Genomic DNA, 17,814 nt, shown 5'->3' with positions numbered 1-17,814 from the left:
CATAACATTCCTTTCGGTTGAAGAACTCTGAGCCAGCTCTACTCGGCCCCTTTAAGGACTCACTCTCTAACCCCTACGGGTTCACTCTCTGTCCTTAGCAACAAAGTAACTTTTCAATGGGGACGCAGGGTTTACCTTCTATCCTCACCCTCATTATTACTTCTCTTACTTTCAACTATGCAGACCTCTACTTCTACCCCTACGGGCTCTCTGCATCTTTCCTGTCTTCAAAACATTATTCAAATTTCACATTTTAACAAATTCAACACATATAACTCGGCATGTAAAACAGTTACATTTTCTTTTCAAGGCATCATTACCACATTACTGTTCTGTAACAGTATCGCTTTCAAGTACAATTCTTCACATCCCCTTTAAGAGGGGACCAGGTCTCTCTGAGGTAGCTCGTCTTCTCAGCCTACCAGTCTCATGCAAAGTTCCGGTCCGGTATCTTCACAAAGTGTCTTTAACTAGGACCAGTAGGAACGGTTTCTTCGCAAAGTGTCTTTTGACTAAAACCAGTAGGGAGCACCTTTAAGAAAGTGCAAACTATTTACAAGGGAAAGTTTGAATCATGCGCAGTTCATGATTTCTGCAGTTCTCTTTTTTAAAACTGTATAAACTTCAGGAAAACAACAGTGACCCCGGGTCAACAAAGGGGTCACCTTTAACCCTAGACGGGTTTAGCAGCAAACAGGAACAGTTAAAGGAATGAACAGTTAACTATTTACATTTTCATGGTATCGAGGTTTATTCTCCTTCCGGTGGCTGGGGCTCCGCGCCCCCGGCCACTACAGCGCCAGTGTCCTCGGTTCGAACATGCAGATGGACTCGACTGGCCAACTCCGGGGCTGCCACTAGGCGTACCGTCGCGATAGTGACAAGTTCAGGCGCTCCCGGGACCAGATCTGGGGCTGCAGGTGCCGCAGGCCCAGACATACACCGCCGAACATTTCGTGCATACCACCCGAGTGGGTTCAAGTGGCGGCTGTAGGTCACTGGATCCCCCTTTTGTAACGGTTCTCCGCTTCGGCCACAACAGGGAGCCCTCACGTTACAGTGCGCAACGAAAACATCAGTATCCAGTCCCGGCTCGTGTATGAGGCCCCACCCCCTTTTTACATGGTAGGCCAACACAGTGCCCCGCCTTACCGCGTCTCTGTCATCCCATGCCGGGGGGGGTTGTTGTACTTTCGTTGGGCCCATCGACTCAGCTCCTTTCCGTCCTTTCCACTGCAGAATCAAGCACTGTCTATATTGTTCCCATGTAAGCACCGCAAGAGTGGACCCGTTCTCCCGGGATCCATCTGCTCTAAACCAGGGGGTGTCCCACCGAAGAACTACTCCATCTAAGCTCACATCCACAGGCTCCCCCACTCCAGTCGACAGCGGTGGCACCATCCTCCCCAGGTCATCGGGGGATAGCACCATTAGCCCTGCCGAGATAAGTCGCTCCCTACTGCGATAGAGGTGGGTCATGGAAGTGGGCTCGCGGAGGGGAGCAGGGACGTCGGCCATACCTGCGCCTAATATGGTTCCATCGGTGTCGCTCCGGTCCGTTAACGAGGACGCTGGAATCTGCTGCAGCCCGGACCGGGGCTCCTCCAATGGGATGCTCGGATTCGGCCCCGCTGGCCGTGGTTCCCCCTCCTCTAACTCCGAGGTCGGGATTGGTGGACGTAGCTCTGCTGTCGGGTCCGCGGCCTTCCGGTCCATCTCCGGTGAAGAAAGGCAGGCCTGAACCGCTTCTTCCTCGCTCAGGCACTCGCCGTTCATCATCGCCGCCTGATAGTCGCTGGCAGTGCATGCACCTAACTCCGCCATTTCTCCGAGGTCGGGCTTCTCCGTCGCCAGCTTCCCGCCGTTGCATCTCAGGGGGTTGTCTTCTGTTTTGGGGCAGGTCATCTCTTTGCAGCCAGAAGTGCAGGGGGCGGTAGCCATTTCTCGCGCCACACTGGGAGTCTCCGCCCATAACACACCCTCCTTCTCCTGGGGTGTAGCAATGGCGGCGCCTTTTGGCGGGAACTTCTGGCGGCCAATGGCGCAGCACAATCTTGCAATAAAGTACAGTAAATCACAGTCTCTAGGCACACATGACCTGATTCTTCAGGCTTAAGTAGATCCTGTTCGTGACGCCAAGTTGGAGCGCCCCCACACCGCCGCAGGGCCGAGGGGTACCCGGAGCCGGGCCTCTAGGTCTCAGTCCTGGGGTTGTCACGGTGGCTAGACCCGGTCCGTGGCCCTGTCTGTCAGTGGGGGACGTCCGGTGCAATAAGTGATGTTGTAGCGGTGCAGTTGTGGGGTGCAGGTCGCGGTAAATAACGAGGACACCAGGTTGCAGTCTCTTTACCTCTTTACTGAAGCTCTCTGGGTCCTCAGTCCGGAATACGGCTCACCAGGCTGCGCAAGTCCGGCCGGTCCAATGGCACTTCCAGAGCTCTCCTTGCAGGTGGAAATCGGTGCCTTCCTTCTAGCGCTATGTGTTGCAGTCCTTCCCTGCTGTGCTTACGGAAAGTACCCCACAACTGTTGTGTCTGTTTCTCGTGTTCCCTCACAACAACTTAATTCGCAATGATCTTCCTCGTCCCTCCAGATACTATGGTAGGAACGCACCCGTATGACGGGGAGGCTCGGAGATCTTCCGGGACTCTATCTGCGCCCCTCTCCTGTTGGTACCCCCCTTTGCCTTCCTGGGTGATGCGTGAGACAGTCCGCCTCAAGCTAACTGCCCTGCCGTAGGTCTGAGGTATGGCTTGAAACTCTTTACCTCCTCGGCGTTCCGGCCACCGGTAGTGCGCCTCAGTAAGGTGCTGCCTCTTTCAGCACAACCCTCACTGGTATCTCCTTTCGCTTGATTTCGTTTCTCACTCAGCACAATCTATCTCGCTTCTTAGTCCTTCCTTGGGCACCGCCGCTATGCTGAGCAGGCACGGTCCCTTTACGTTCTTTCCATGCCAAGCCTCTGCCAGGATCCCACCCCTGGCAGAGACCCTACAGTCTCTCCCTTCACAACACCCTCTGCCACCAGGTGTTGCTCCGTTCAATCCCGTCAGCGTTCTCCCTAACTTCCTGCCTGACCCCCAGTTTACCCACTATGGTGGGGAGTGGCCTAATGAATAGCACCCTTAGCTCCCCCCGGAGGCCCAGCTGTGAAATGTATTGGTGACTGTGATACCTGCTCAGAGAACTCCTTCCGTGCCATCGAACGCAGCATGGCCCCCCTTAGTGGCTGAACCATGCTACTGCAACGACCAGGACTCTGGGGCGCTGCACTTACAGTTGCGACTCACTGTATAGGGAGCAGTGACTGTAGCTACTTCTATGACTGAAAGCTCCTGGGAGAGGAACATCATTTTCTCAGGGTAGCTGTGCCTTCAGTAATAGAAAAAAACTTGGCACTCAATTGGTAGTGTAGCTTGAAAATAAATCATTTAATGTGCATCCATAGGCAAATGGTTGAACGTTTTCGGTCCACATCCGGGCCTTTATCAGAACAAATTACTGGAACGGTGAACGCTCGCCCTCCGCGACCCCTGTCGCATACCACTTTGCGCTGACGCGCGCAGGACTCACCATGGCATCCAGGCATTTTGAAACCCTCGTTGGATCTGTGAACGGCAGGACATTAACATTATCTAATTCTGGATATTTGGGGCTGGATACCCTACTGGAACACCTCGCCTCCTTCAGTGTATGAGTCCCGTGTTCTACCACCTCAACTTGTGCCTTCAGTAAGGCATTTGGGCATTTTTGGAATGCTATTAGCCTACAGATTATCCCTATATCCGCAAGTTAGTAGAGTTTTTGGACTTGACAGATCCCCTTTAGATTATTTGATGAAGAAATATTGCAGTGAAAATTTTTCCTCAACTGAGTATTTCTTGATGCAGATTTGGCATAGTCTTTAATTGAGACAATATTTTGTCTTGGGGTGGTGCAATGTACAGGTCTATAAAAAGTAGATATCAGCACATTGAAATTTATATCACTGTAGTAAAAGTAGACTACGCCTAGAAATGACAGAGCTTTAAGTCAGTCGACAATCAAGCATTTATGACAGCAGAGCGCGATCCTAAAAAGTAACACATTAGTGTCATATGCGTGCAGCGTGCCTAGAAGAAAGCAAAGTCCTTTGGGTATTTTGCAATCAGACTTTTCGTGTTTTAATCCATCTTTCACAACATACTAAAAAAAATTCACATACCAACAGAATCTATAACCAAAATATTAAAAAAATCTCTCAGAAAATACATATTAGGTGTAACTCTCTGTAAATGGGAATCCAATATCAACATCCACTTTATATCTGCCATATAATACTAAATGTCCCCTGCAGTAACTGAAGCAGATTGTTTGAAAAGGTGTTCTCAGGTGTATTAAAAAATGTAAATATTCACTAGATGATGTCGTAAGAGCTCAGAAATGATTACACTGATCGACACATTTTCAACAGTTCAATGAAAGCTGTGAATTGGCTCTGGTTTCTTTTTACTACTACATAAATTGTGTAGATAATGCATGGAATTTTAAATATGATTTCTACAAACATAAAGATGCACATAGAGGAAACTTAATTAAATGTATGTAATTAAATTTACTATAACATATCTAAACCACAGTGAAAATTCTAATTGGAATGCACCATGCAGAAATAGCAATTGGCAGTAGGATCGGATGGCTCTCTCTAGACTATTGAAACTGCAAAAGGCATAGATTGTCTGTTTCCCATTCAACCATTGCATGGCCGACTAGAGGATGCGGCAATATTTTAGAAATCAAAGAAGTATGCCGGAATATATTAATTTTCATCATATAAAGTGGATATACAGTATAAACTTTGCACACCCCTGTTAAAATCCCATGTTTTTTGTCATGTAAAAAAATTATACCAAGAAGAATCATTTCAGAACTTTTTCCACCTTTAATGTCACCCATAATCTGTACAAATCCATTGAGGAACAAACTGAAAGAATTTTGAGGGGAGAAGTAAAAATAACAACTATAATAATGTAGTTGTATAAGAGCAACCTCTTATAATTGGGAATGTGGATGTGTTTGGACACAGTCAATCACATTTACACTCATGTTACATAGTAGTCAGTACACTGCTGTCATCGTTTACAATGATTCTGATTAACCCCATATAAAGTTAAGCTGTGCAAGTAGGATTTTCCTGACATTTTCTTTGTTTCATTTTACAGCAAAAAGCCATGGGCCGTAAACAACTAACAACACAGCAAAGGGATCTCATGGTTGAAAGCTATCAGGAAAAGGAAACAAAAACTTTTCCAAGGCATTAGCTATACCATGGAACACTATGAAGACCGTTATAAAAAAGTGGTCTAAATTTGGCAAAACAGTAAACATTTACTGAATGCCGCTCAAAAATCACGAAAAGACAATAAAATTGGTCTGAGAAGCTTCCAAAAGACCCACAGCAACATTAAAGGAGCTGCAGGAGTTTTATCAAGTACTGGTTGTGTACATTGACAACAATCTCTTATATTCTTCATATGTCTGGTCTGTGGGATAGGGTGGCAAGACAGAAGTCTTTTCTTACAAAGAAAAACATCCAAGTGTAATAATGATCAGTGAAATCCCTGAAGAGCCCTTGCAGGATGGGCCATTAATGAATAGAGACTGCCATTTGCTGGCCAGGCAAAATCAAGCGGACCAAATTGTGTTGGAAAATTTGCAGGGTGAGTGACGCCACTAAAACCAACGCGACAGGCCTCAGTGGGAAGTCTATGCTACCAAGGTGCCATTTATCACTTGGCAAGGTCTGGATTCCCCTCAGGAGAATTTCAAGTTCTGCCTACGGTGGTCAAGACCTGTCAAGAGATGAGGCCTAGTCCTCTCCACCCCAAGCCTAAGAGACTTCCGCCTACGATCAAGCTGAGAAGATCCGTGAGACTGAGACAGGAGAGGCATGCCTGCAATTGAAGTGGAACAATGCAAGTAAGAAGGGCTGTCACTACCAGCTATAACCTGTGGTACCAGGGTCGACTAGAATTAGGACAACAGGTTGGGAGGGGGGCGGTTGATGCGTGGGAGGCCCAAATACGTCTAAAAGAGACGTGCGGCCTAGCAGGAACACCCAGTGACCTCTGCTAGGGCCAGAACTACAGTGAGAACTTAGGTGGTGACTCCTACGACTGGGAGCACCACCTTTGTGAAAGGAACATTAAAGTTCTATAGTGAAAGGCTTTCTGTGCTATTCCAAACTTATTGTTATTTGTTTTAATGTTGAGTTGTATAGTTACCAACACTAATTGTTTAGTGTTACTTTAAATCACGGTAAAGTTACTGCTGTATATAAATTATAAATGCCGTATATACTCGAGTATAAGCCGACCCAAGTATAAGCCGAGGTACCTAATTTTACTTCCAAAACCGGGAAAACTTATTGACTCGAGTATACGCCTAGAGAAGAGATGCAGCAGCTACTGGGTCCGCAAGTCTCCCCTCTCCCCGTCGGTCCGTGAGTCTACCACAGGGGTGTTTCTTCCTCACTTCTACACAGCAGCGTCGGCGGTGGCGGAGCAGCGCCATCCTGTCATGGACTGAGTCCCGGAGTTAGCGGCATGCCGGTAACGTATGGAGCAGCAGTAGCAGTCGTGGAGGCAAGCGGTAGTCATACGGCAGGTGGAGGTTGCGGGCAGCCTGTATTTTCGCTGCACACATTTCACTTCTGGTCCCACTTATTATGGCTTATGAATATTCAAGATGTCACCGGAAGTGAACCTCCACCTGCCATATGGCTACCGCTTGCCTCCATGACTGCTACTGCTACATCATACATTACCGGCACGCCCACTACCTCCGGGACTCCATACATGACAGGATGGTGCTGCTCCACCACTACCGCTTGCTCCATAGGTTACCAGCACGCTGCTACCTCCAGGACTCAATACATGCCATTATCGTGCTGCTCTGCTGATGCTGCTGTGAAGGAGGGGGTAAGAAACACCCCTGGGGAAGAGAGACGGACTGGATGAGAGGGGAGACAGATCGGTGGATGTGATGGGAGACAGACCGTGGGGGTGACTCGAGTATAAGCCGAGAGCGGCACTTTCAGCCTAAAAAAAATGGGCTGAAAATCTCGGCTTATACTCGAGTATATATGATAGAACTATATCAATCCCTGACTGTAAAAATTTAATTATTTTTTCTTCATTGTCCAGTGGCATAAAATTCTATGACACACCTGTGGTGTCAATATGTATAGTTTGTAAAATTGGGTCACTTATAGGGGGTTATGCTGTTTTAGCACCTCAGAGGCTCTCCCAGGGAGGTCATGGCACCCGAAATACCAGTACAGTAAAATCTGCACTAAATTATGGCACTTCTTTCCTTCTGAGTTTTTTTAATGTGCCTCAAAACAAGTTCCCGATTTACATGTATTGCGTACTCAGTAGAAATTGCACAACAAACTGAGAGGTCCATTTTTTCCTATGGGCCCTTAAAAACATTACAAATTTAGGGCTAGAACAATATTTTTGTGGTAAAAATGTAATTATTCTTTCTTCACTGCCCAATGGTATACATTTCTGTGAGGGCTATGTGGTGTCAACATGCACACTGCACCCCTAGATGAATTCATTGAGAGGTGTAGGTTGTAAAATGACATCACTTATGGGGAGTTTCTGCTGTTCTGGCAAACCATCCCAGCAAAATCTGAACTCCAGTTTGTAGTTTCTTCCCTTCTGAGCTTTGCACTGTGCCTCAAAAGTAATTTTTGACCACATATGGGATATTGGTATACTCAGGAGAAATTGTTCAACAAATTGTATGTTGCAATTTCTCCTGTTATCCTAGTGAAAATAAAAATTTGGGGCTAAAAGAATATTTTTGTGGGAAAATTTTGATTCTTCATTTTAAGACCTCAACGTTATAAATGTCTGTGAAGCACCTGGAGGTTCAAGGTGCTCACCACTCGTCTAGATACATTCCTTGACTGGTCTGGTTTCCAAAATGGGGTCACTTGTTGGGGGGTTTCCACTGTTTAAGCACATCAGTGGCTGTTCAAATGCTGCATGGCATAATGTAATGATTCCAGCATATTTTATGTTCAAAAAGTCAAATGGTGCTCCTTCCTTTTCAAACCCTGCCGTGTGCCCAAACAGTAGTTTTCCTCCACACATGGGGTATCAGCAGGAGAAATCACACAATTTTTGGGGTCCATTTTCTCCTGTTAAACTTGTGAAAATAAAAAAAATCGGGGCTAAAACAACATTTTTGTGCAAATTTTTTTTATTTTTTATTTTCACGGCTCAACGTTATAAATTTCTGTGAAACACCTGGGGGAGGGGGGGTTTGAAGGTGCTTACCACACATTTAGATAAGTTCCTTGAGGTAACTAGTTTCCAAAATGGGGTCACTTTGTAGGGGGTTTCCATTGTTTAGGTATAACAGGGGCTCTTCAAAAAACATAACATGGCGTCCGCTCTCGATTCCAGGCAATTTCGAGATCAAAAAGTCAAGCAGGGCTGCTTTCCTTTCGAGCCCTACTGGGCGCCCAAACAGTAATTTTCCCCCAGATATGGAGAATCGGTGTGCTCAAATTGCATAGCAAATTTTGGAGTTCATTTTCTCCTGCTACCCTTATGAAAATAAGAAAAATGAGGGGTGCAGGTTTTAGATCGGTGTCACTTTTGAGTATTTTCTGTCTTATAAACCCCTCAAAATCACTTCAAATGTCATGTGGTCCTTAAAAAAAAGAGTTTTGTAAATTTTGTTGGAAAAATTAGAAATTGCTGGCCAACTTTTAATCGTTATAGCTTACTAACAAAAAAAAATAATGTTTCAAAAATTGTGCAGATGTAAAGTAGAGATGTGTGAAATGTTATCTATTGACTTTTTTGTGTGACATAACTCTCTGATTTAAGGGCATAAAAATTTAAGTTTGAAAATTGCAAAATTTTCCAAATTTTCACCAAAGTTTTGATTTTTTTTTTACAAACAAACGAGTCACATCGACCAAATTTTACTACTATCATGAAATACAATATGTCATGAAAAAATAACCTCAGAATCAGTGGAATCCGTTGAGTCATTTCAGAGTTATTACCTCATAAAATGACAGTGGTTAGAATTGTAAAAATTGGCCTTGTTATGAAGGTGAAAACAGGCTTGGGGGGTGAAAGGATTACGTTTTCCATCTGAAAAGATTTCAGTTAGTTTTTTAATTGAATTGCACAGACTATGGGTGACATTAAAGGTGGAAAAGGTTCTTCTGAAGTGATTCTTCTTGGTATGTTTTTTTTCTACATAACAGTTTAACAGGGGTACGTACACCATTTATATCCACTGTAATTATATGGAGTTATGATAAATGACTAGGGTTACATACTTTTTAGCACTATGTTCACTTTATGACATTTCTTACCTATACATTGAGGAGCACGATTACTCCAGAATGGCCTTGTTGCATTGAGACAGGTTAAGACATGTGGACCATGTAATTGGTAGCCTGTGTTACAGTAGAAATATGCTTCTCCTCCTGGGTGCAAACTGGTGACGGATACATCGCCATAGGCAGGCCTTCGAGGGAATCCACAGCTGAGGACATAGGCTGCAAAGAGACAGAACTCCGTTAGAAAAACCTCAAAGTGCACTCATTGTTTGGAAATCTAAGTTTATATGATGGCCCCTTTACATTCTGAGGTTACGTTAAATGCTAGAGTCTTAATACTAATAATCCAGAAGGAATATTAGCAGTAACATATAGTATATCACATGACTTCTAATACGAAAGAGTTTCCGATTGTATTTGTTCTTCAAAAATATACCTACCTACAAATGTTTGGTTACAATAAATGTCTGAAAGAATCCCTGCACTTTATTTGTCCATAAGGGATTATTTTGGGCTAATCCAAAATCATCTACGTATCACAAACAGCGCTGAAGATTACAACGATTGTGTAGCTCAAAGGTTCTCCTGCTCGAGTGATGGATTAGCTGAAATAAAGTTATAATGCCCCATCTCCATCTTACGATGGATTTCCAGGACTGGGTGCTTGGCACCACTCATTAACTCCCAGCTTGATAAATTAGCCGTGCTGCTTTCCTAATGGGACCCATAAAATATTTCCTCTGTGTCCGTAGCACAAAGCACAACAGATACAAAACGGGGAAGAGATGTCACGCAGGGATTGGCGAGGAACGCAGAGTAAATGTGGAGTGTTATTCACTCACTAATTGCCTCCCAGTGATATATTTCTCTTTATTGTATCTGCGGAGTGTGCTAAACAAAGCAAGAATGCAACTCGGAGACAACGCATGTACCTATAATGAGAACCAGACTGATGAATTTTTTACTTACACTTCTAGAGGAAGAGGCAATAAATTTATTATACGAGGATATATTTCTGGGTCTTCCCTGCATTTCAGAGGAAACTAAGTTACGAGGAATAGCGGCTGCTAAGCTCATAAAAAGCCAAACACAGCAAGCATTCTGCCATGTTATATTACTGCACTGCCATTGTATTCTTGTCTATTCGTTATAACACTCTAGGAAAAACTGATACACCATGTTATACTCGGTGCCGGACCTGATGAGACAGTGCATGACACCTGAGTTGGACCTGATGGGACAGTGCTTGACACAGCAGTTCAAGTACCCCCAAGACCTCCATCAATTGCCTTTTACCCATGAAGCCAGTACGCTGCCCTCCATTGGGAAGTGGTAAGAATCCCTGGTTTGGCTAAATATCTTAAGCCATATAGCAAAGTTTGCTATCCCCTGCCGAGATAGGATATACTAGTGTGTCCTATGTCTGGTGCGGGCTCCCGACCTGAGCATGCTTCACACAAAGCAGGTGCCAGCTGTGTTACACTGCCGGTATCTCTCTCTAACAACAGTTACATATGGATTGATACAAGTGTTTGTTCCCGAAGAAGAAGTAACTATATATTTCGAAACTCGTTGAAATAAACCACCACCTTACTGTACCAAACTGGGATATATGTCTCAATTCTGTCGGCAGCGCGGAATTTGTCCACTAACTCCTTTTAATGTCTGATCTCTAACAACAGTGACAAGACCTAGCTCTGATCACTGCTGATTGACAATTTAAATATTACTGTAAACTCTTTCCATTGTTCATTGACAGTTAAAAAATAAAGTAAAAATGAATTAAAAATGTTTTAAAATAATATGAAAAAATATACGTTTAAGTCACACCTCAACTTTTCCCAGTTCAAAAATAAAAATAAAGAAAACTAAACCTATTTGTTATGCCTGCATCCCATTTTTGAAAATGTAAAATTAATTAACAAATTTCCTTAAAAAGGAAAAAAGCACCAGAATTGACATTTTTCAAGCTCAATTCTTCCCACATAAAAATACAATAAAAAGTGATCAAAACATCATAGTTACCCCAAAATGGTATTAATGAAAAACATTCTCTCACCACACAAAGAATAAATCTCCATATAGGACCATGGATGAAAAAGTAAAAAAGATATGGAATTATGAAAATGGTGACACAAACCAAGTATTTTTTAATGAAGTTCTGAATTTTTTTTTAGTGATTAATATGTTAAAACTCAGATATTGTTGTGATGGTACTAACACAAAGAATCATACTGCCGTGTAATTTTTACATGGTGAAAAATATGAAGATTACGGGGACTGTATACTCTGGAGTGATGGGACCAAGATAAATGTTTTTGGAACTGATGGCTTCAAAACTGTATGGAATCACAAAGGTGAGGAGTACAAAAGAAAATGCATGGAGCCTACAGTGAATCATGGTGGTGGTAGTGTACTTATGTGGGACTGCATGAGTGATGCTGATGTCGGAGAGCTACATTTCATTGATGGCATCATTAATTCTCAGACATATTGCTTTATATTGATAGAGAAGATGCGGTCATCAATCCGTGCACTTGGTAGATGTGCAGTTTTCCAAAATGACAATGATCCAAAACACATATCTAAGGCCATTGTTGCATTTCTGAAGAAGGTGATTCAGCGGCCAAGGGTCTCATGATCTGAACCCAATCAAACACCTTCATGTAATTCTGAAGAGACAAGTTGAGCATCCCGCTCCATCCTTCATCCCGGCTCTAAAAGAGGTTGTTTTTGGAGAATGGAAAAAATAGATGTTGCAATATGTCTCCAACTTCTTTATTCCATGCTTAGAAGACTTGGTGCCATCATTAAAAATCATAGAGGTCATAGAAAATACTAGACGTAGTAGTTTTTTAGATATGGGGTGTACACATTTGTGCATAAACTAATTTGAGTGGAAGTGAAGATTTTGCATTGAAAGTAATATTATTAACCTTATTTTCATCTTATGGGTTAAAAAAAGTTCTATGGAACTCAGTCTTGTCAAAATTCTGGAAATTGCTCTGTGTTCAGTGAGATATGGATCTTACCTTCAAAAGGGGTGTACTCAGTTCAGCTGAGCACTGTGTATGTATATAAGTAAATATTTCCCTTGGATCAAACACAATGTGAATCTCATAGATTAAATATTGTTTCAGGCAATCACTGCACACAACCACGAACTATAAGTAATTCAATTTCGTTACCTAATTTTTTATGTAGATTATCTATAAATTATACATGTGCACAATTGTGAACATCTGTTTCAATTATATACAAGGGGTGACCTGTGATCACATTTATGATCATTGCCAATAGCGTAGTATGCAAAACTTGTGATTGCATATCGAATGCAATTAAATTTTCTAGCAATCTCGAATTTGTGATTGCTTATGTAACATAGGTCACATAGGGGAGAGTGGGGAGGATTGGCATAATAAATATTAATCATCATGATCATCTTTGAAAGCATGGGTAAGAATAAAAGTGATTATTTTTAGGTAATATTGGGTAAAATTAGATTATTAAATATTATTTCATTCACTACAGTGCATTTTCCTGGGATGCTAAAGCAATATTGAAATTTGGAACTAGCCGAACCATATCATTGGCAGGTGACACCAAGGTAAAAAAAAAATTTAGCAGAAATTTTTTTTCCCACTATTTTAGAAGTATCGTTTCTCCTTGTGGAGAGTGACATGATAAGCATGTCGAGGTGAGGAGACTTAAAGCCGCAATGCTCCTCTGGGAAACATGCAAATTGTCTCTTCAGAGAGGAAGAGGACTAGAACTCTAGTGCCACCTATTGGAAGTAGCAATCCTGACAGTCAATGTCGACGCTTTAACGAGCCTTGTCACATGACTTAGGATAAAAGCCAAACCAGAATCTCAATTTGCAGACACTGTGTTTCGGGGTACTGCCCCTCCTCAGTGCAAAGTGGAGATCTGGTTTAGCTGATTGAGAGGCGTCTGACCGGGATATCCTAAGTCATGTGACAATGCTCGTTAAAGAGTCGACATTGACTGTTAGGATTGCTACTTCCAATAGGTGGCACTAGAGTTCTAGTCCTCTTCCTCTCTGAAGAGACAATTTGCATATTTCCACTATTTTATAAAGTGTTGCCATTTTGATAGGATCTCTCCTCTCTGTGCCTCCCTCTATACCTCCATATAGTAATAGTGCCCCCTCTGTGCCTACACATAGTCAGTGACCCCTCTGTGTCTCTGTGGCGCCCCAGGGTCCTGGTCATCACAGTAGCATTGCTTTCCTCACAGGGAGAGTGATGTTATGCTTGAAGGCAAGAAGGGATAACTGCAACCATGTACCACAAACATGCAACACATTCACACTCCAGGCCACCAGGGAGAGCTTTTGATCCTACTTGCTAGGTGACTCCCCACATATATATAACTGGTAGTCTGTAGGGACAGTTAGAACAGTACTTGCCAGGAGACGGACTGGATCAGTCTGAGGTAGCAGAAGGTTTTACGGATTGCAGAGAGAGTGCAGGAGAGCAAAGCACAGGAGAAGATATCAGAGGGAGACCAGCCCCGAGCAGGCTGCCTCCTTCTGAGGTGCAGAAACCGGTAGCCGGAACACCGAGGATCGTAAGGCCCTCTACGACTTACATCAGAGACCGGCAGGACAGCTGAACTTTACGTTACCTGTCCGACCTAACACCCAGGAGGCACGGTGGCACCCCTCAGAGGCCGGGGCGTGCTAGAGTCCCTATAAACAGCCTCAAACTACCAGTCATACGGGTTATGTCCTATCCTACCCGGGGGACAGAGAGAGATATAGCATCTGTGAGGACCTTATGTGTACCTTTAAGCAGTATGGGACTACACCACCACGGCACTAAAGGAAGGCTTTTGATTTCCACCTGGGTAAGGGGACTCCTAACTTGCCTTCAAGCCGGCCGGACCCTGCCTGCCCTGTGAACTGGTGCTCTGGACTGTGGATGCTGAAGTCTTCAGTAAACCAAGGTAAAGAGACTGCAACCTTGTGTCCTCGGTCTTTACTGCACTCCTCACCATCTTCCATCTACACACCGGGAGCCCTGGGGATACACTTCACCTGTGGGAAGTTATACCATCTAGCTGCCATAACATCACCCCAGTGGATCCCTTAAAGCAGCGTCGGTCCCCACTGACCGAATACCACAGGTGGCATCACGAACATAAACTTTATTCCCCTTTAAAGACCTTTCCCTTTTACATGGGCGCCCTGGGCCGCGGGCCGGGTCACCACTGTGACATCCAGCTGAGAAGTGCAGGACCCGGTACCGAGTACCCCGCTGCCATGACGGGGTGACTCATCTCCATATAGCAATAGTGCCCCCTCTATACCGCCTTATAGTAATAATGCCCCCTGTTGTGATTTTGCTTTTTGCTCCCTCTAGTGGTCATTAGTGATTTGACTCTGGAGCTTCTGTCTTTTCCTATATCCTCACCTGGGCCGTTAGTTCAGGGGCGTTGCTATATAAGCTCCTTGGACCTTCAGTTCAATGCCTGGCATCGTGGAAATCAGAGCTAATCTGTTGTGCTCTTGTCCAATGATCCTGGTTCCTGTATTTCAAGCTAAGTCTGTTTCCTTGCTTTTTGCTTTAGTTTAGTTTGGTATTTTTGTCCAGCTTGTTCCAATCTGTATCCTGACCTTTGCTGGAAGCTCTAGGGGGCTGGTGTTCTCCCCCCGGACCGTTAGACGGTTCGGGGGTTCTTGAATCTCCAGCGTGGATTTTTATAGGGTTTTTGTTGACCAGATAAGTTATCTTGCTATATTCTGCTATTAGTAAGCTGGCCTCTCTTTGCTGAACCTGGTTCATTTCTGTGTTTGTCATTTCCTCTTACCTCACCGTTATTATTTGTGGGGGGCTTGTATCTTGCTTTGGGGTCCCTTTCTCTGGAGGCAAGAGAGGTCTTTGTTTTCTTCTCCTAGGGGTAGTTAGATTCTCCGGCTGGCGCGAGTCATCTAGCGATCACCGTAGGCATGATCCCCGGCTACTTCTAGTGTTGGCGTTAGGAGTAGCTATTTGGTCAACCCAGTTACCACAGCCCTATGAGCTGGATTTTTTGAATCTCGCAGACTTACACGTTCCTCTGAGACCCTGTCCACTGGGGTCATAACAGTATGCCAGGCCAGTATTAAATGTTTAATGCATTGCAGAAGTGGGATTATAAGAAAGAAAATTTTGAGGTTTTTTTTTTCCCTCTCTCATTTTTTTTTTTTTTCCCCTTTACCTCAGAGTGGCTTAAGCTTGCTGCAGACATGAATGTCCAGACCTTGATTACAAGTGTGGACCAGCTTGCCGCTCGTGTGCAGGGTATACAAGATTATGTTACCAGAAATCCTAGGTCTGAACCCAAGATTCCGATTCCTGAACTGTTTTCAGGAGACCGATTTAAGTTTAGGAATTTCAGGAATAATTGTAAATTGTTTTTGTCCCTGAAACCTTGTTCGTCTGGAGACTCTGCTCAACAAGTAAAAATTGTTATTTCATTCTTACGGGGTGACCCTCAGGATTGGGCTTTTTCGTTGGCGCCAGGAGATCCGGCATTGGCTGATATTGATGCGTTTTTTCTGGCGCTCGGTTTACTTTATGAGGAACCCAATCTTGAGATTCAGGCAGAGAAAGCCTTGCTGGCTATGTCTCAGGGCCAGGACGAGGCTATTGCCAAAAAGTTCGGAAATGGTCCGTGCTGACACATTGGAACGAGTGTGCACTGGCCGCTAATTTTAGAAATGGCCTTTCTGAGGCCATTAAGAATGTTATGGTGGGTTTTCCCATTCCCACAGGTCTGAATGATACCATGTCCCTGGCTATTCAAATTGACCGGCGGTTGCGGGAGCGCAAAACCGCAAATTCCCTCATGTTGTTGTCTGAACAGACACCTGATGTGATGCAATGTGATAGAAAAACCGCAAATTCCCTCATGGTGTTGTCTGAACGGACACCTGATTTGATGCAATGTGATAGAATCCTGACTAGAAATGAGAGGAAAATTCATAGACGCCGGAATGGCTTGTGCTACTACTGTGGTGATTCTACACATGTTATCTCAGCATGCTCTAAACGTATATCTAAGGTTGTTAGTCCTGTCACCATTGGTAATTTGCATCCTAAGTTTATTCTGTCTGTAACTTTGATTTGCTCACTGTCATCTTATCCTGTCATGGCGTTTGTAGATTCAGGTGCTGCCCTGAGTCTTATGGATCTCTCATTTGCTAAGCGCTGTGGTTTTATTCTTGAACCATTAGAAAATCCTATCCCTCTTAGGGGTATTGATGCTACGCCATTAGCAGAAAATAAACCGCAGTATTGGACACAGGTTACCATGTGCATGACTCCTGAACACCGCGAGGTGATACGTTTTCTCGTTCTACATAAAATGCATGATTTGGTTGTTTTGGGGCTGCCATGGTTATAGACCCATAATCCAGTCCTTGACTGGAAGGCTATGTCAGTGTCTAGTTGGGGCTGTCGTGGTATTCATGAGGATTCCCTGCCTGTGTCTATTGCTTCTTCTACGCCTTCGGAAGTTCCGGAGTATTTGTCTGATTATCAGGATGTCTTTAGCGAGTCCAGGTCCAGTGCATTGCCTCCTCATAGAGAATGTGACTGTGCAATAGATTTGATTCCAGGCAGTAAATTTCCTAAGGGAAGACTGTTTAATCTGTCGATACCTGAACATACCGCTATGCGTTCATATATCAAGGAGTCTCTGGAGAAAGGACACATCCGTCCGTCTTCTTCCCCTCTTGGTGCGGGATTGTTTTTTGTGGCTAAAAAGGACGGATCTTTGAGGCCTTGTATTGACTATCGGCTTTTAAATAAGATCACTGTCAAATTTCAGTATCCTTTGCCGCTGTTGTCTGACTTGTTTGCCCGGATTAAAGGTGCCAAGTGGTTTACCAAGATAGACCTTCGTGGTGCGTACAACCTTGTGCGCATTAAGCAAGGGGATGAATGGAAAACCGCATTCAATACGCCCGAAGGTCATTTTGAGTACTTGGTGATGCCTTTTGGGCTCTCTAATGCCCCTTCAGTTTTTCAGTCCTTTATGCATGACATTTTCCGGAACTATCTGGATATATTTTTGATCGTTTATCTGGATGATATTCTGTTTTTTTCTGATAATTGGGACTCGCATGTGGAGCAGGTCAGGATGGTCTTTAAAATTTTGCGTGAAAATTCTTTGTTTGTCAAGGGCTCAAAGTGTCTTTTTGGTGTACAGAAGGTTCCCTTTTTGGGGTTCATTTTTTCCCCTTCTGCTGTGGAGATGGACCCAGTCAAGGTCCAAGCTATTCTTGATTGGACTCAGCCCTCGTCAGTTAAGAGTCTTCAGAAGTTCTTGGGTTTCGCTAACTTCTACCGTCGTTTTATCGCTAACTTTTCTAGCATTGTGAAACCTTTGACGGATATGACCAAGAAGGGCTCCGATGTGGTTAATTGGGCTCCTGCTGCCGTGGAGGCTTT

At 44.0% G+C, this 17,814-nt stretch overlaps 1 protein-coding gene across 2 annotated transcripts in view; it reads right to left on the bottom strand.

Moving 5' to 3' along the window:
- Positions 1–17,814, bottom strand: part of SEZ6 (seizure related 6 homolog) — an 880,998-nt gene that overhangs the window by 109,719 nt on the left and 753,465 nt on the right. For both annotated transcript variants that reach the window (XM_077294330.1, XM_077294332.1), the window contains exon 5: positions 9,389–9,574. In XM_077294330.1, the coding sequence (XP_077150445.1) occupies positions 9,389–9,574 (186 nt within the window). The remainder of the gene's footprint in view (positions 1–9,388; positions 9,575–17,814) is intronic.

The sequence above is a fragment of the Ranitomeya variabilis genome, chromosome 3, assembly GCF_051348905.1.
Source record: "Ranitomeya variabilis isolate aRanVar5 chromosome 3, aRanVar5.hap1, whole genome shotgun sequence".
Classification (NCBI taxonomy): Eukaryota; Metazoa; Chordata; class Amphibia; order Anura; family Dendrobatidae; genus Ranitomeya; species Ranitomeya variabilis.
This window is presented reverse-complemented; position numbering and strand designations above follow the sequence as displayed.